Below are 18,820 nucleotides of genomic sequence, written 5' to 3' on the forward strand. Positions count from 1 at the left end.
GCTCGAACAGACAGAACAAAGTTCGTCTTGAGAAAGGAGAGAAAACTTGTAAGTCACCGATGGGATGGAAATCCACAAGCTACAGATTTGTCTCCAACCCAAAACAAGCTGCAATCGAAGTGCGGTACCTGTCACTAAATTTGGCCTGGGTCACAATTGATATACTAGTTGTTCTGTGTACAAAAGTGCTCCTTGCCACAATCACCATTTGCAAGTCCAGTGACATCTGGGGATTGAAGAGCCTTCCAGAGCAAACTTCTCATTATTCCTCAAGTCAAGTTTCTCCCTTACCAAAACCACCTCCAGCTTCTTTAGATGTAATTTCACTTGTTTTCTCTCGTTAAGCAACTTTCAGGGGCACTGGCTGCTTCTTTGATTTAGAAGGGAAACTGCAGTAGAGCCGCACCCAACTCCTTCTTTCTGAATTGCCTCCATGCAAGGCTCCGTATTGATGTTTGCAAGCATCGGAGGCAAGATAGAACACCGCAGGTCCATTTTAGGGGACCGGGAAAAGGCTGAAACTGCACTTTTTCTCAAAAATGCAGTAAAGCAAAAGGAGGAGGAGGAAGCTTAGGAAGAAAATGTAATAATGAAATAAATTAATGCTGGGTTTCAAACCAGCAACATCTGATTTAGTGGGCAAGCAGTGTTTCTCAACCTCGGGAACTTTAAGATGGGTGGACTTCAACTCCCAGAATTCCCCAGCCAGCCTTGCTGGCTGGGGAATTCTGGGAGTTGAAGTCCACCCATCTTAAAGTTCCCGAGGTTGAGAAACACTGGGGGCAAGAGTTATGCTTGGTGCTGTTGAAGCCATAGGGGGAAATGGGAGGTGAAAAGGATATAAGAGATAACAATGAGGATCAATTCTTTTTAAGCTGTGGATAGAGCCCAGGAGAGGTTTCTGTGACATGGAAGAAATGATTGGATGAAGCAAGTTAATTAGAAAAGATGCGACCAGCTTCCTTCTGATTTTTGGCTGCTATATATAGACTAACACGGCTCTCCTACAAAGCTGGTCCACGGAGCGTCTGCTTCCCCTCCTGCTATTTCCAGATCCAGCTGCTTCTGTGAGCCTCCTACTGAACTGAGTTACACCCCTAAATTAACTTTTTTTTCTTTTTTTTTCAGTTCAGCACTAATTCCAGGGAAGTGACGCCGACAGATGCTCCACACAGTGGCCAGATGGTAGAATGGAACAGAAAGAGCTGGACTTGCAGTGTTTTCCAAGCTTAGCCCCTTTAAGATGGGTGGACTTCAACTCCCAGAAGTCGCCAGCCAGCATGACGGCTTAGGAATTCTGGGAGTTGAAGTCCGCACGTCTTAAAGTGGCCAAGGTTGAAAAATACTGAGCTAGAGGAAGGCTGGGAGGAATTGCCCGAACCTATCGTGGCGGCGGAAGCATCACTGCCCGCGAGAAATGTGGCCGCGCTTCCTCTTCCGTAATGTCTCGACCGCGACAAACATGGCCGCACGCAGGGCAAAAGAATCAAAATGCCCGTGACAAACATGGCCACAGTGGGGACTGACTCGTTGACCTCTACCCTTTTCCCAGGGGGCGTTCGAGTCTCCGACTGGTCATTTCATTTTATCTCCCTTCACGGCCGGGTCGGCAGCCCCCTCCGCGCTCCTAGGGAGGAACTCCTCGCGAGGAAAGGGGCCCTTGGCCGAGAGGCCGCCTTTCCCCGGAGACGAAGGGCCACGTGCCCGTAACCAAGAGGGCGGCGGCGGCCTCGGAAGAGCGTCGCGGCGCTTCCGGAGACGGCCGGTCAGCCGCGGCGGTCACGCCGGAGACCATGGCGGCTTTCGCGGCGCTCCGGCGGGCGTGGATCTCGGCGGGGGGCGTCTGCCGGCAGGTGGGTGCCCGGGCCCTCCGGCGGCCGCGCCATGGGAGAGGCGGTCCGGCGCGCCCCCCGCCCGGCTGCGCTCCTCGACCCGCGCGGCTGACCCCAGGGCCCGGTTAAGCCCGCGGCCCCCGGGTGGGTGGGCGGCCCGGGGGTCCCGCCGGGCTTGAACGGCCGCCAGAGCCATGGGGCTGGGAGGATCTTGGCCGTTTTTCCCTCTGCGGGTTGTGCTTAGTCAGCGTTACCGCGAGGGGACCCTCAGCGTTTGGCCTGCTTAAGCCCCCCCCCCGGCTGCCGCTGCTTGGCGGGGCGGAGAACCTCGCCCTGCGGGGGCGCTCCGGATAAACCGATCGGCTTCCTTGGCATTGCAATTCCGGGCTTATTGTGAAGTGACTGGATAAAGCTGCTGCTTGTTGCAACTTCCTTCCCAGGTTCCCAGAACATCAGTTCCTCTGAGATGGTCGCAGGGCAAAGCCGCTTTGGTTCCTCAGCTGAAGAGTCTTCCTCTCCCTCCTTGGAGGCCCACAGTCCGGTGTCAGAGCACTGCAGCCGTTGCGGGCATACAGGTGGGGCCAAGGCGCTTGCGGAGTTTGGAGTGATGAAAACGAAACGTCATCCGGGAGACTTTTCACCGGGGAGAGTGACGTTTCCACAGGAGACCTGTCTACGTCCATTTCTGCCTCTCCCCTTTAGGTTGCTCAAGCTGCATCAACCCCACCTGTAGAGAACGTCCTCCCCTTAGAGGAACTTGGCCACCTTGTGCAAGAACCAACTTTTGCTGAACTAGGTCTGGAAAGCTACAGCCCAGTGGGCCTAGTCCTGAAGACCCTGGAATCTTTTCACTTGGACTTGGGGCTGCCTTGGTGGGGAGCCATCGTGGCAGGTAAAGAGGATTGCTGGAATTGTAAGGCGACGGGAACAGAAAGACGTCTTTTCACCAGTGGAAATTATGCATTCAGATTGGGAAGCAGAGACCTGTTCAGTCACTGACAAATCCAGTTTTAAAGGCCAGATTGGAAGTAAAGGGGCGGGGGGGAAACTTTTCATCCCTCAGGGACCAGAACAAAATACTCTGGGCAGCATTAGGATAAACACTAAGCTTAATTGAACAGAAGTAGTTTATTTAAAGGCAGTTAATATTTAAGATCACTCCTGGTATAAGGTGATATGTTGTGCTGAGAAACCCTCGTAGCTGGGAACAGAAGCCAAATCACAGCCAGCTGGTAAACAAAGCCAAACTTGGTAGACACCTCCAGAACTGCCTTCGGGATACTGCAAATATTTCTTCCATTCTCACAAGCGTCTAAATCAGTGGGGTAAAGTCTTGAGTTTAAAAGACTTTAAAATGCATTTTCATTTTTGGGGGAATGACCGCCTACCCTGTGCTCTTCCTGTGGCCCATCCCAGCCTCCCCCGTCCAGCTGTGGAATTATACTTTCTGCATACCTACAAGGGGCCAGCTAGGGAACTCTGAGTGCCTGGACTTCTTTGTGGATTCCAGTGACCTTGTAATTGTGCTGCAAAGTAATACAACTCTTCTGTCCTGCCCGTCTCTCAGGGACAGTACTCGTACGCTGTCTGGTTTTCCCACTCATGGTGAAGAACCAGCAAGACTCGATTGCGTTAAGCAACCATATGCCCCAAATGACTGTGTTGTCTACTAAAGTCAGCGAGGCCAGGAAGACCGGCAACCACCAGCAGTGTAAGTTTAAAGTGGGATCAAAACTTAGTGGGATTAATAAAGCTTTGAAATTAGCCAAGGATTGCAATAGCAGCCGTAGGACGGGGTAAGGCTGGGGAAGAACAAAGGAGCTGGAGAGGCAGTCTTTCTTAAATGGTGCCAAAGTGGAATAAAGCCTTTAAAATACACTACTGTGGTTGAGGGGAATAGGAGCTGTAGTCCAGGACAGGACAGCAGTGGTGTTCATAAGGAACATCTGGCAGACAGGTTTAGTCATATTTTAGCGCTACTTTTCCTCTCTCCTTCTCTCCCAGTTATGAAGGCCGTTGCAGATCTGGAGCACTATCAGAAAACCCATAACGTTAACCCCTTGCGAGGATTTATCACGCCCTTTGTCCAGGTCAGCTTCTATGCCATGCTTGGAATTCCTATTATCAACATTGTTTACCAGCTTGACCTCTCCCTTCTCTGTCCCAGGCACCCATTTTCCTCTCATTCTTCTTTGCCCTACGCAAAATGGCTGAGTTTCCTGTGCCCAGCCTGGAGACAGGGGGACTTTGGTGGTTCATGAATCTCACAGCCCCTGATCCTTACTACGTACTACCCCTGACGGTAACTGTCACCATGTGGATTATTTTGGAGGTAAGACAATGTGAGAGCGAACTCTAGTTATCCACAGATTTTGCTTCCACTTACCAATTTCCACAGATCCCTTCTTCCACCCACCATGATTTTGAAGCAAAGAAATTGGCAGGCATGAAAAAGCACTTGTGGGGTGGACTTACTGGCTAGGATATATAGAAATCTACCCAGATCTTGGCTGGGGACTGAGTGAATCTCCATTTATCTGAAGCCTGGCCCTACCTGGATCTTTAGCCCACTTGTCTCCTGTCATGCTAGTTCAAATAGCAGAATCATCCTCTTGGTGTGAAATAAGGACTGGGGACAGACGTGTGAAGCAGAAAAAGTAGCAAATCAAGCAATGGCCAGTGGATAACACTTATCTTCTTTACAGACCGGGATGCAAACAGCAGCCCCAAACCCAAACCTCGACCTAATGAAAAAGGTTTTCCGAGTGATGCCAGTGCTCTTCCTTCCTTTCATCATTTCCTTTCCAACGGTAAGAGGGGGGCTTTAGTCTCGTAGCCTCAAATTTGGCACTGTTTGAAGCTTTCCACCCTTGTGTGTCTCCCCTGAGTGACCTTTCTGTTCTACCAACGTATTTATTTATTTAATCACATTGGTATAGCTGCTCATCTCACAGAGTGACTCTGGGCAGCATACACAGTAATAATCAAGAGTATATAAAAAACCATTAAAACAACCAGTGTAAATTAAAATAACAAGATAAAAACAAATAAGAAACAAAACGGTGGGAAAACATACAGAAAGTGGATTCCATTAACAGTCCTACAACTATCTAACGGGCTCCACTCTACCATGGGATCCCCAAACTAGTTGGCAAAACCACATTTTACGGGCCTTCCAGGCTGGGAGGGTTAAGGCCAACCTCACCTCGGGGAATGATGTTCTACAGGGCGAGGGCTATGACAGAAAAGGTTTTCTTCCTAGGACTCACCCGATGACAGTCTCTAGCCCACAGGACCCATAACATGCCTCTCCTGCCGGACCTGATGGTAGAGGCAGATGTAACTGGGGAGAGGCGGTCCCTTAGGGAGCCTGGCCCCATGCCATGTAGGGCTTTAAAGGTGATAACCAACACCTTGCATTGGATCCAGAAGCAAACTGGCAACCAGCTCAACTTGTGTGGCAGAGGTGTAACATGTGCAGATATTGGAGTTCACATCACTGCCCGCATTGCTGCATTTTGTACCAGCTGAAGCTTCTGGATACTCTTCAAGGATAACCCCATGTACAGCGCATTACAGTAGTCTATTCGGGAGGTGACTAGGGCATGAGTGACTGAGAGTAGAGCCTCCTGATCCAGGAATGGGCACTTCTGGCACACAAATGAAGCTGTGCAAAACCCTCCTGGCGACAACTGCCACCTGCTCTTTGAACAGAAAAACCCAAATTGCACACTGGGTCCGTTTGGGGCAGAGCACCCCATCTAGCACCAAACATTGTAAATCCCCAGACAAAGAAGCCCCTAAAACCCAAAGCCACTCAGTCTTGCCAGGGTTCAGCTGACACCTGCTGTTCCCCATCCAGGCCCCCACAGCCTTCAGGCACCGAGAAAGGGCAGTCACGGCATCACTCAGCTCACCAGGGGCAGAGGCGTACAGCTGGGTATCATCAGTTAGGTCTCTAGTTCATACAGGGTAGGACTGCATCTCCTGTCTCATTTCTCTGTTTTTTCACAGTGGTGCAGGGAGCTGTCTCCTAATTCCAGTAGTAAAGAATATATGTAGCTCAGTGTTGAACTGTTGGGTTCTTGGTGTTCCACGAGCTTGGCTGTTCTCCTGCAGACATTTCTGTACCAGGCTAGGTAACAGCATCAGTGCATGGGGGAGTGAAGCAAACCAAGAACCCATCAAGTCATCTGATGTTCGATGTTATCTTCCTCCCATACAGGCCATCTTTACCTACTGGCTGACATCCAACATGTTCTCGATTATGCAAGTATTACTGTTCCGTTTGCCCGCCGTTCGTACTTTTTTCCACATCCCTGAGAGGGTGGTACACAGTCCTGAGCGCTTAGCTCCCCAGGAAGATTTTCTGAAGAGCATCAAGAAAGGTGAGTTGAGAGAAGATAGCTGAAGGCAGGAATGGGTTGGCCAGGTTCATATCGTCATACAGGATTAGCTGCCTCCTGCCCTAATCTCTACTAGGATGGAAGGATATCCAGATCGCTCATCAGTTAGAGCAGCGAGAGCAGTACATTAAAAAACAACTGGATTCAACACGTAAAGGTAAGCCTCTTTCACTCAGTCCTTATTTGCTGCCATCCATGATCACAAATGTTCATACTTTGTATTTCAGAAAGGGGAGCTCTGATCCTCCAGAATATTATTGAACTACATATTCTAGAAGCTTCTCTTATCCTAGTTCCTGGTGTAGGATGCTGGGAGTTATAGTTCAGCAGCATCCAGAGAACTAGTTTCCCCACCATGGTATTTCAGTTAGAGTAAATTCATTAAGGGAAAGGAAGCAAGAGGTTTTGAGTTTACATGGATTCATTCTCAATGTCTCTTAAAACGAAGTATGGAGGAAAAAGTGCAGAACTGGGCAGTCAGAACAGCAGAGATCTAAACACCCTACTGGGCAAGACTACAATATTTTACTAAAAATAAAACAGTGCTAGGAGAATTTAGAACATGATAGTTGTGCTGATAGAAATAGATTTTGTTTTCCTTTTAGAGCTAGTGAGGAGACAGCATTTCTTCACATTATAAATCTGTGGAACTCATTCTCAAGTTTGATGGCCACCAATTTAGAAGATTTTGAAATGGAATTAGACACATTTGTGAAAGAGAAGGTATCCATCAACTTAAGCTGGTCCAGCCTAGTCTGGAGGCAGTACGTCCCTAAATCCCAGCTGTAGAAGTGCAGTGAGAAAAGCCTACCTATGGCCTTTCAAAGCATCTAGCTTGTAAATATGAGATTCAGGCTGCTGAGCCTAATAGGTCTTTGGTCAGATCCAAGCAATCTCTTTGTATGCACTTGTTTTCAGCTTTGATTGCAGAGCTCTCTTTTTGCAGCTCTGCTTTTTGTGCGTGTGTACAAGGTGGGTTTTACTTTGAAAATAAACTGAATTTTTATTTTTGTGTTCTCTTCCATTCACAGGGTCACTCCACCAAACCTTTCCCCATAAACCTTTACAGCATCCTGGCAAGTCATCACCACAAAAGAGACAAATAGGATGAATACCACTGAATTCTATTCAAGGCAAAAACGTTCTACTTCCCTTATCCTTTTGCCCTAAACTATTAATTTTGTTTTCCACTTGCTCTGACAGCATATGTGTAAATGTGTCTCTCTGTAAATTTATTACATAAAACTATGCTTTGAATTAACAAGTCCTTTCAAATTAAATTTATAATATTTTGCAAAAAGAAAAAGTGTTTCAGGAGCATGAAATTAGAACAGCATGTAACTTCTATCACATAGGTCACCATCAACCCACCCTAAAAGGAATAAGTGTTCATGTATCAGGGCTCACCAGATGGTTGGTCTACAATACCCAGAAATCCCACATTGGCACTACTGGTGGATTGTAGGGAGGTTATTTATTTATTCCACAAATGTATATGGCTGCCCCTCTGAGCAAAGCATAAAACAAGAAATACAGATAAAACAGTAGAGCAAACAACAAAGATGGCAGGTAAAAATAATCAATTTCTCAAATAATGCAGAAAATACAAAGACCAGGCTCCAATTACTATCCCGTTCCTAAGTCTAATGGAAGAGTTAGGTTTTAAAGGCCTTGCAAAAGGCCAACAGGGTCAAAGCCATCCCAGCTGTGTGGGCAGGCTGCTTCACAGGGCAGATACCAAGATAGAGAAGGCCCACTTTCTAGGTTCCATGACATGGTTTCACAGACGGGACCTGGAGCATGGCCACCTTACCAGATCTGGTGCAACGGAAAAAGCCTATCTCTCAAGTCTCCTGGCCGCATGTCATGTAGGGTTTTAAGGTAATAACTGCACCCAGAAACCTCCTAGAAGCCAGTGAAGTTCATATAGCACTGGTGTTATGTGGGCATAATGTGATGGTCCCAAAACTGCACACACTGCCACATTCTGGACCAGCTGCAGCTTCCAAATGCTTTCAAGGGCAGCCTCATATAGAATACATTGCAATAGCCCAACCGGGAAATAACTAAGGCATGAGTGATCATGAACAGAGGCTCTTGAACCAGGAACCACACAACTGGCACACAAGACAGATTAGTGCAAAGGCCTTTCTGGCCTTGAGGACCCTCAAGTTGCGCACTAACTTGGTCTGGGGAAGCGGTACCCCATCCAGAGTTAATAATCAAAGAGTTAACAAACAATGCAGGGGAGGGAAGGGTGTTAAAAGCCACTCAGTTGCTAGGTTTGACTTGGAGCCTATTCCTCTCCATCCGGTTCCTCGCGGCCTCAACACCAGCACAATCACAACAAAAAAATAAAAGAATGCTCCTACCTCACTCCAAATAAAAGCTCTTCCCTTTAGGGAGGTAAGTCTAAATTGGGAGTCTAAGTCTCTTTAGGGAGACTTGTTTTAGTGCAACTCTTTCTGAGAATCCTAGGGCTGGAAAAGACCTTAGAGGTCAACTACTCCAACTCCTTGCTCAGTGTACAATCCATTAGATCAGGGATCCTCAAACTTTTTAAACAGGAGGCCAGTTCATGGTCCCTCAGAATGTTGGGGGGCCGGACTATAGTTTGAAAAAACATGAACAAATTCCTATGCACACTGCACATATTTGTAGTACAAAAAAAAAACAGGAAAAAAACAATACAATAATTAATATAAAGAACAATTTTAACCAACATAAACATATTAGTATTTCAATGGGAAGTGTGGGCCTGCTTTTGGCTAATGAGATGGTCACTGCCAGTCGTAACAAGTGATGCAAGTGTGCATCAGTTAGTCTAGATCTGGTTGGAGATTTCAGATGTTTCATTTGGGAAAAAGTCTGTTCACAGACATAGGTGCTTCCAAAGATAGTTGCCATTTTGAGTGCATGGTTCCTGAGATTAAGATATGTCTCAGAGGGGAGAGATGCATAGAAAGTAGTAAGGCTGCTTGACTTGAATGCGTCTTTCAGAGAGTCACAATTCTATAGCTCGGCCAGTTCCATTTGGTAAATTGGATCAACAATTTCAACGTCAACAGAAAATGGGTTCCAGAAAAGCTGTATGTCCTGTTCATGGAGAGGGAGCTCTTTAAATCTAATTTGAAATCCCCTTTGCAACAATTCCAGTGAATCCACACGTTTTGTTTGGGAATGCAACCGCTGGTTTTTCAGCCAACAAGTTTTGAGTTGTGGGGAGATGGCAGAAGTTTTCCTCCTTCACTTGTTTAATGAGGAGGTCCAATTTTACTTGAAATGCTTTCACATGTGAATGCATATCACAGATGAGCTTCCCCTTTCCTTGAAGTTGCAAACTGAAACTGTTGAGTAGCTCTGTTACATCTGTTAGAAAGGCAAGGTGCCATTTCCATTCTGCATCTTTGAGCTCTGGTACTTCTTTGTTTTTTGAAAGGAGAAAAGCAGAAACCTGAGGAAGTAAGTCATAAAAATGTTTCAAAACTCTCCCTCAACTCAGCCAACGGACTTCTGTGTGGTCCAGAATATCTTCATAGGCAACATTCAGCTCAGACAGAAACTCCTGAAACTCTCTGTGGTTTAGTGCATGAGCTCTAATGAAGTTAACACAAGACACCACAACTTTCATGACAGAGTCCCACTTCAGAGATTTGCAACACAGCGCTTGTTGGTGGATGAGGCAGTGTATGGCTAGTGGACGCGAATGGTTGTGTTTGTCCATCTCTTGTTTAATGTGTGCAACCACTCCTTTCGTAGACCCCACCATGCTAGGAGCACCATCAGTTGTCACACTGGCTAGTTTAGCCCAGTCCAGCTCCAAATCATTCATAGTTTCGCGAACCTTTTCATAGATATCCTCTCCTGTTGTTGATCCTTTGATGCTTTTCAGTGCCGCAAGCTCCTCTGTGACCTCGAAAGAATCACTTGTCCCACGAATGAAAATTAGAAGTTGTGCAGAATCATGAACAACATCATTGGTTTCGTTGAGGGCCAATGAAAAATAGCAAAGTTTTTTTGAGGAGTTTTGCAAATGCTGATGCAAACTGTCCCCCATTCCTTCAATCCTTCGTGTAATTGTAGGTCCTGAAAGACTCACTGTACTAAATAAATCAGTCTTCTCTGGACACATCTCTTTGGCAATAGAAAGAAGGCATTATTTTACAAATTCTCCCTCTACAAATGGTCTGCCAGTGCACGCTATTAGCTTGGCAACTTGAAAACTTGCTCGCAGTGATGAAATATTTAGCTGCTTCTGCTTCAGAAAAGTATTTGGCTGAGTTATCAATCCATTTTTCAGTTTTAATATTTTGTCTTTTCTCACTTGTCCGACCAAACAATCATATTTGTCTTTATGTTGAGTTACGTAGTGTCGACGCAAATTGTATTCCTTGAACACAGACACTAAATCCTGGCATATCAGACAAACAGCTCTTTCCTTGTACTGCATGAAAAAGTAATCGTAAGTCCACTGTTCTTTAAATATCCTGCACTCAGAGTCAATTTTTCTTTTTCTTGACATAATTGTTTCCTAGGGAATCAAAACACAGGTGTCACTACACACAATAGTAACCCCCAGCATTGATGTCAGTGCACACAGTAATAACCCCTAGCACAGGTGTCAAGGAACACAATAAAAAATCCCAGCATTGGTGTCAATGGATATATTCACAACCCCCAGCACAGGTGTCATTGCACACAGGTGCTGGGGGTTAACATTCACTGTCACTGACCACCAATGCGGGGGGGGGGGATGATATTCACTGTCACTAAAAACCAATGGGGGGGTTGTTAATGTCACTGAATGTTATCTCCCCACCCCCCCTGCATTGGTGGTCAATGTCAGTGAATGTTATCCTCCCGCATCCCATCCCCCCCGCCCCAGTGCCCCCCGCATTATTGGTCAGTGCCAGTGGCCATTCTCCTACTTGAGGGGCATCCACACAGCCCAAATGGAGAAAGTAATAGGGCACCTTGGACCCCACCGATTACCCTGCACAGAGGATCCCTCCCGTGGAGTATGAGGAGAGGAGGACCCGGCATACCTGACAAGTAGAACAGTCTGGCTCTGCAATTTCCCTCCTCATGCATCGCCTAATGATTAGATCATCTCTAACAGGCGAACATCCAGCCTGTTTAAAGACCTCCAGCAAAAACTCACCATACCATGTGGCAATCTGTTCCCCGGACAGCCTGTACTGTCAGGAAATCTAGCCTGTACCTACCTCCTTCTACTGTAGCTTTAACCCACTGGTTCGGGCCGTACCCGTCTTTTACCTGACAAACTCTGATCCTTGAAGACTGCTATCATATTCCTCCTCCCCCAGTCATACCCTCTAGCGCAATGTCTCTCAAACTGGGCAACTTAAGACATGGGGACTTCAACTCCCAGAATTCCCCAGCCAGCACGCATTCAGGATTTCAAGCCTCGGGATCTAGCCTGTCCGAGTTCCCCACAAACTGCTCTCTTGAAGTCCAAGAGGCAGGCGCCTGCCGCTTCTCCTCCTTCCCTCAGCAGCCTTTCGAGGCGGGGTTTTTTGTTTTTTTTTTTGGTCTTTTCCTACCGGAAGCGGGGCGAAAATCTTCCACTACTACTCCCCCCCCCCGTAACATCCTTTCTCCGCACAATCACCTTTCCTCAAGCAAAAAAGCAGGAGGAGTCTGGCAACACCTGTCCTGGCTAACTAATTGTGTTAAAAGGCAGGAGGTTTCCTCAGCTCCCTTCATCAGACCCAGCAAAGACTAACCGGACTCTCCGACGATCCTCCTCAGGCAGCTGCCCGCCAAAATGCTTTCTCCCCGTTGTTGCTACCCGGGAGGGTCCTTCTGATTGGCGAACGCCTGCCAGCCAATCGGAATGAGGAACCGAGTGGCCAGCCAATCGGAACGAGGACACTCTGGCCGGCGCGAGAGCCTCGCGTGCTCCCTTTAGCGAAGGGAGTGGCTTTCTTTAAGCCCCGCCAGCAGGTCTCGTTTTCTTCTTCAGAGACGGACGGCAGAGGCCGTCGACCGCGGTTCTTTGGGGCATTCACGAGCGGAGGATCCAAAGGTGGCGGTTCCCTCGATGTGGCCGTTTTGTAGGAACATCCGGAAAGGGTTAGAGGAAGGCTGGGAGGAATTGCCCGAAGCTATAGTGGCGGCAGAAGCATCACTGCCCGCGAGAAATGTGGCCGCGCTTCCTCTTCCGTATCGCCTCGACCGCGACAAACATGGCCGCACGCAGGGCAAAAGAATCAAAATGCCCGTGACAAACATGGCCACAGTGGGGGACTGACTCGTTGACCTCTACCCTTTTCCCAGGGGGCGTTCGAGTCTCCGACTCGTCATTTCATTTTTTCTCCCTTCACGGCCGGGTCGGCAGCCCCCTCCGCGCTCCTAGGGAGGAACTCCTCGCGAGGAAAGGGGCCCTTGGCCGAGAGGCCGCCTCTCCCCGGAGACGAAGGGCCACGTGCCCGTAACCAAGAGGGCGGCGGCGGCCTCGGAAGAGCGTCGCGGCGCTTCCGGAGACGGCCGGTCCGCCGCGGCGGTCACGCCGGAGACCATGGCGGCTTTCGCGGCGCTCCGGCGGGCGTGGATCTCGGCGGGGGGCGTCTGCCGGCAGGTGGGTGCCCGGGTGGAGAAGTTCGCCCAGCGGGGGCACTCCGGATAAACCTATCGGCTTCACTGACATTGCAATTATGTGACATTGCAGGTAATTCTCGAGTTACGACCACTTGTTCAGCGCCATTCAGAATTGCGATGGCACTGAATAAGGGGGACTTACGACCAGTGCACAGAGTTGCAGCCTTCCTGCTCAAGTGTCTGGTTCACGAGTAGGTCGCAGCAAGCTGCAGTCACATGATTGCCATTTGCAACCTCCCCTGCTGGCTTCCCACAAGCAAAGTCAATGGGGAAGCCGTCAGGAAAGGTTGCAAGTTGCTCCGGCCAGTTTTTCTCCCAAGGAGCCCCACTAGAGAGCACCCCACTGAGACCCATAGCACCCCGTTGCCTGCTCACACTCTATAGCATGCGCTGCGCACAGCACCCACCTTCCCGCCTGCGGCACCCACCAGCCTGCCCACACTCCCTCATGCCAGCCCGCAGCACACACGCACCCCTCTTCTTACCTGGGGCTCCTGCCTCTTCCCGCTTAGCGACCCACGCAGTCCTGGGGTTACAACAGCAACCAGGACTGCGGGATAGCTGTCGCTAAGCAATGCAGCCAGGTGAGATCACAGTTTACAACCATATTGCGTAACCACAGCAACCCCTGTCCCAATTGCTGTTGTAACCCGATGCCTATCTGTGTAAGTCTGTTCTTTTTCGTAATTTCCTTTCCAGGTTCACAGGACTTCCACCCCTCTGAGATGGTCACAGGCCAAAGCTCAGCTAGCTTCTGGCCGGCATTCTCAGAATGGTTGCGTTATCCTTTTAAGGCCCACAATCCGGTGTCAAAGCACTGCAGCTGTTACAGGCACACAGGTAAGGGGAAACGTCTGTAAAGTTTGGGACTATGCAAGGTCAAGGAGACGTACCACTTGGGAGTTTGGAATTCCACGCCACCTATATTAACGTTTGTTTCTATTTGCCTCTTTCAGGTTGCTCAAGCTGCATCAACCCCACCTGTAGAGAACGTCCTCCCCTTAGAGGAACTTGGCCATCTTGTGCAAGAACCGACTTTGGCTGAACTAGGTCTAGGAAGCTACAGCCCAGTGGGCCTAATCATGAAGATCCTGGAATCTTTTCACTTGGACTTGGGGCTGCCTTGGTGGGGAGCCATTGTGGCAGGTAAAGAGGATTGCTGGAATTGTAAGGGGACAGGAACAGAAAGACGTCCTTACACTGATAGAGAAAAGCATTTGGATGGGAGTGGGATCCCTCTTCAGTCACTGGAGAATCCCTTTTAAAAATATACATTTGGAAGTTATAGGGAAAATCTTTCACCCTGCAGGACCAGGAACAAACTAGGGAGGATTAAGATAAAAAGTATGTTTGCTTTATTGAATCAGACCTAATTAAATAAGTCAGTATTTCAGGTCACTGATCGTGGACTTAAATGTTTTTCTCTTGCCTTCTATCACATTAAAAATAACAATTTGCTGGCAAGTTTTAGAGTGGAGTCAAGGGACCACAGTCTAAGTTGGAGGCTGTAAAGAGAGGAAACTAAGTCAGAACAATCAACCATCAAACAGCATTTGACTTGGTATAAAGCAATGTACTATGTTGGTAAACAAATCCAAAAGTGATGGGCTGTTCCAAAACTGCCTTCCAAATACAGGTAGTCCTCACTTACTGACTGACTGCCTCATTCAGCAACCGTTCAAAGTTATCACACTGCTGGGGGGAAAAAAAACCTTTACAACCAGTGCCCGCATTTATGACCTTTGCACCATCACTGAGTTACATGATTGCCATTACAGTCACTACATGCCTGGCCTGTTGTTTTTCTTCTTTTTCCCCTTTGCAAAGTGGAAACATTGGAGAGGAAGGGATTATAAGAGAGTAAGCAGGCACACAATGGGGAATACACCAGGCTGTTGGCGTAGCACGTTTACAGCTGCCAGCACCCACGCATTCCTTTCAATGTGTATTCCCCATTGTGCGCCTGCTTAGTCTCTTGTAATCCCTTCCTCTGCAATGAATGTAAATACAAATGTTAATTTCCTTCTTTTTGATTATCCCAGCACCAAACTGAGTATTCCAAAGGGCCTGGGCGTGGTTAGGAGGCAAACGAAAGCAGAAGGTGTGAAACTGATTAGTCTTGTTAGTTTTGAGCCCAAAAGCACAGTCACAGTCACGTGATTTCCCATTTAGTGACCGCTTCACATACAGTAGTCCCAATTGTCACTAAACAAGGACTACCTGGAAAGGCATTCTCACAAGCATCCATGTCGGTGGGATATGATCTTGAGTGTAAAATACATTTCCTTTTTGGGAAATGAGCTCCTTACCCTGCCTGCTTCCCATGGCCAGTCACAGACTTCCCCATCCTGATGTGGATACTCTCTGCATACCTAGAAGGTACCAGCTAGGGAACTTTGGTCAGCCAGGTCAGGAATTGCATTGTGGATAATAAGGACCTTCTGGTTCCCTTGCAAGTAACAAGGGTCTTCTCAACTTTTTTAGGAACAGTACTGGCCCGTTGTTTGGTCTTCCCACTCATTGTAAAGAGCCAGCGGGAGGCAGTCCTACTCAATAACCATTTTCCCCAAATGAATGAGATGAATACCAGAATCGCTGACGCCAGGAAGTCGGGGAATCATAAAGAGTGTAAGTTCAGAGGGCGGTTAAAACCTGAGAATCCAACAAATGTTGGGATTTAATCAAGGATTAAAAGGCAGGGCAAGATGAGGCATGAAAGGGCTGGGGTGCTGTCAGCAAAGCCCTAAAGGCTGAGTGTGATGCTCCTCCAGAGGTCAGGATATTTGCAGAAACGCTTGACAGAAGGGAATTAGCAGTATTTTTTCAGTGTCGCTCATCCTCCAAATATTTCTCCTTTAATCTCCCAGTTGTAAAGGCTTACACGGAATTGAACCAGTATCAGAAAGCCCATAATATTAATCCTAAACGAGGATTCATTGCACCCTTGGTCCAGGTCAGTTTCCAGTGTCCCACCTGACCTGCATCCCTTAATATGCTTAGAATTCATGTTATCGACATTGTTTACCAGCTTGACCTCTCTCATCTCTGTCTCAGACACCCATTTTCATCTCATTCTTCTTTGCCCTACGCAAAATGGCTGAGTTTCCTGTACCCAGCATGGAGACAGGGGGACTGTGGTGGTTCACAGATCTCACATCCGCTGATTCTTACTACGTACTACCCCTGATGACAACTGTCACCATGTGGGCTGTTCTGGAGGTAAGATTTGGGCAAAGTGAGGGGGAACTCAAGGCATCCATTGATTTTGTCTCCAGTTGGCCACCAAATCCCCTGATGCTGGATCCCAGAAAGAAATTGGTAGGAGCCTACCAAAACTTTAACCCGCTTGTTCTGTAACAGGGCCAGCCCAAATTTCAGAACGATCCCCTTGAAGGGGAATCCAGGGGACAGGTGTGAAAAGGGGGATTTGTAGAAGATCAAGCAGTGCCCAGGTAGTAACGTCATCGGTCTTCTCTGCAGTTTGGGGCAGAAACAGGAGTCTCAAATCCAAACTTCCACGTGATGAAAACAGTTCTCCGAGTGATTCCTGTCCTCTTGCTGCCGATCACAATCAACTTCCCAACGGTGAGAGGGAGGCGCTCGTTCCTCTGTATGGTGTACAAAATGCCACAGATCGGTTGCGGGCGAGACACGCGGGCTCCGCCTTGGCACCGCTTGAAGCGTGCATGTTTTCTGCATGTCGGTTTATTTGTATTTGTCTGTCACGGAGAAACCCTTTACTTCCCTTACCTCTGTATGCTACAGGATGAGTTTCAATAGAAGCAAATATGTGTAGCTTAGGGTTGAACTGTGGAGTCCTTGGGGTTTTCTGAGCTTGGTGGTTTTCTTGCAAACGTTTCGTTACCCGGCTAGGTAACGTCTTCAGTGCTAGCACTGAAGACGTTACCTACCCGGTTAACGAAACGTTTGCAAGAAAACCACCAAGCTCAGAGAACCCCAAGGACTCTGCAGGATGAGTTTCTCATTTGCTGGGGATGGAACTTCTCAATTTGTTCACAAAGGAGCGCCAACATTCCATTTTTCTTTTGACACATCTGCTGTTTGGGTTACGTATTGTGCCCCCAAAGCAGCTGTTCCTTTGTTAGCCCACTGGGACAGGTCTAATGCATGCTTTCTGAACTGCGCCACCATACACCAGGGCATCAAGAGGTCTTTTGATATTTGACCCCTCTTGCCTGGTCTGCAGGCCATCTTCACCTACTGGCTGACCTCCAACCTGTTCTCGATGGTGCAAGTATCACTGTTACGCTTGCCTGCCCTTCGCACCTTTTTCCGCATCCCTAATCAGAAGGTACACAGCCCTGCAGCAATACGTTCCCAGAGAGGATTAATAGAGAGTATCAAGAAAGGTGAGTTGCGAGAAGAGGCTGAAGGGTGGAACGGGAGGGCTGGGGTTATGTCCCTCCTAAGGTCCTGCATGTTTAGCTACCTTGGGCTCTACTCTCATCTAGGATGGCAGGACATGCAGGCAAGAAGAAGGTTACAAGAGCGAGAGGACCGCATCAAAAACCACCTGGATTTAGCAGCTGCAGGTGAGTCCCTGCACTTGGTGCCATCAAATGTGTTGTGTTTTGGGTGGGCAAGCTCTCACTCTCTGCTGTACTACAACTCCCATCAGCCCTAGCCAGCAGAACTGTTGGCAGGGATGATGGACATTCTGGTCTTGCAACTTTGCCCACCCCTATATTTCACAGTGGGAATAAGTTAAGCACGTGGGTTTGGTGTTTGGACCATTTATTCCCTTAACATGTCTTCAAAAACAAAGCAGGAAAGGAAAACGTGCAAACTTCAGCAGCCAAAGTAAGAGGAAAGCTATTGCACCTTCCTAATGAGAGGAAATGATATTTTAAAGGCTTAGGAAAAAACGATTGGAAAAATTTAGAGCATAGTGCCTGGAGTGGGAAAATACTGTTTTTTGGTGGGTGGGGGGAATGATACTAGAGTATAATGTGAGCCAGTAAGTCTTTCTGGATAACCAGGAGGTACGTCTTCATGTAATATTTTTCAAATCATTGCTGCAAGATATGAGGATGGCCACCAATCTAGAGGGTTCGGATGTGGCATTAGGCACCTTTGTGGTGCCCATCAGTAACTGTTGCCCAGCTTAGCTAAATTGATCCGGCCTAGTTTGGGGGCAGCATGCCCCATCTGGCAACTGCAGGAGAACCAGGGTGACGAAAGTGTGGGAGTCATCTTCCAAAGCCTTTGGCACATCACTGTGCAAATCAGACTACTGCGTTATATAGGCCTTTGGCCTGATCCAGGCAATCCCTTTATTTCTGCTACATTATTTTCAGTTTTTAATGCTTCGGGGTTTGAAGTTGGGGAAGAAAGGTGGATTGCTTGCCTTGGGGGGGAGGGGGAATCCAATTCTTATTTTTGTTTCCTCGTCTGCTCGCAGGGCCACTGCGCCAGACCTTTTCCCAGAACCCTTTGAACCATCAGCAGCTCACCCTTAACAAGCCACCGCCGAAAAAGAAACCATGGGAAGACACATTAGGCTGAATGCCATGGGAATCTACTCCAGGCAGAGATGTTCTTCTCCAATTCCCTGTCCCGCTTGTCTCATATTTCCATCCACCAGTAATAAAAGATGTTCTCTCTGTTTTGCCTGACAGTGTTTGCTTGACTTGAGGTGAAATGGCTTTCATCCCCACCCAGAAATTGCCTTTTTTAGCTCACTGTTTTTCACAATTCCTGCCCGTTTTTGCAAGCCAAGAGTCTTACAGAAGTATCTGTACATAGTGCTGTAACCCCCAGCTACCAACTCTCTGAAAAGTTCATGGGGTTGAGAGACACGACAACTTTGAGATCTTCTTTCTAGGCTTCTTGAACACAGGATCTCGGCCCCGTTAGGTCCTTGGCCCACTCAGGGAGGGCATTCTTCTTTTTTAGACACCATGTATTTTTATTCCCTAAAAAAATAATCTCCAGCAGCCA

The 18,820-nt window shown here is 47.9% G+C and overlaps 2 protein-coding genes across 2 annotated transcripts; both read left to right on the plus strand.

The window, feature by feature from the left end:
• Positions 1-1,577: 1,577 nt before the first annotated feature.
• LOC103063363 (OXA1L mitochondrial inner membrane insertase) lies at positions 1,578-7,488 on the plus strand. Its single transcript, XM_007436383.4, has 10 exons — positions 1,578-1,853; positions 2,273-2,407; positions 2,535-2,724; positions 3,400-3,543; positions 3,837-3,922; positions 4,000-4,164; positions 4,538-4,642; positions 6,058-6,220; positions 6,315-6,395; positions 7,270-7,488. The coding sequence occupies exons 1-10, from the start codon at positions 1,794-1,796 to the stop codon at positions 7,347-7,349; spliced, it is 1,209 nt and encodes a 402-aa protein (XP_007436445.2). The 5' UTR covers positions 1,578-1,793; the 3' UTR covers positions 7,350-7,488.
• Positions 7,489-12,552: 5,064 nt separating this feature from the next.
• OXA1L (OXA1L mitochondrial inner membrane insertase) lies at positions 12,553-18,485 on the plus strand. The gene is made up of 10 exons (XM_007436382.4): positions 12,553-12,839; positions 13,559-13,699; positions 13,816-14,005; positions 15,344-15,487; positions 15,727-15,812; positions 15,914-16,078; positions 16,340-16,444; positions 17,067-17,229; positions 17,332-17,412; positions 18,282-18,485. Exons 1-10 carry the CDS (start codon positions 12,780-12,782, stop codon positions 18,383-18,385), a joined length of 1,239 nt encoding a protein of 412 aa, XP_007436444.2. The 5' UTR covers positions 12,553-12,779; the 3' UTR covers positions 18,386-18,485.
• The last annotated feature ends 335 nt before the right edge of the window (positions 18,486-18,820 follow it).

Source organism: Python bivittatus, unplaced genomic scaffold (assembly GCF_059951505.1).
Source record: "Python bivittatus isolate LINGU-HERP-01145 unplaced genomic scaffold, Pbiv_v1 ctg000370_np1212, whole genome shotgun sequence".
NCBI lineage: Eukaryota > Metazoa > Chordata > Lepidosauria > Squamata > Pythonidae > Python > Python bivittatus.

Bases quoted from the DNA above. Each gene is read 5' to 3' on its own strand.
- LOC103063363 (XM_007436383.4), top strand. From the start codon at position 1,794: ATGGCGGCTTTCGCGGCGCTCCGGCGGGCGTGGATCTCGGCGGGGGGC. The intron at 2,408-2,534 runs GTGGGGCCAAGG...TCTCCCCTTTAG, and splicing joins CAGCCGTTGCGGGCATACAG to GTTGCTCAAGCTGCATCAAC. The intron at 6,396-7,269 runs GTAAGCCTCTTT...TTCCATTCACAG, and splicing joins ACTGGATTCAACACGTAAAG to GGTCACTCCACCAAACCTTT.
- OXA1L (XM_007436382.4), top strand. From the start codon at position 12,780: ATGGCGGCTTTCGCGGCGCTCCGGCGGGCGTGGATCTCGGCGGGGGGC. The intron at 16,445-17,066 runs GTGAGAGGGAGG...CCTGGTCTGCAG, and splicing joins TCACAATCAACTTCCCAACG to GCCATCTTCACCTACTGGCT. The intron at 17,230-17,331 runs GTGAGTTGCGAG...ACTCTCATCTAG, and splicing joins AATAGAGAGTATCAAGAAAG to GATGGCAGGACATGCAGGCA.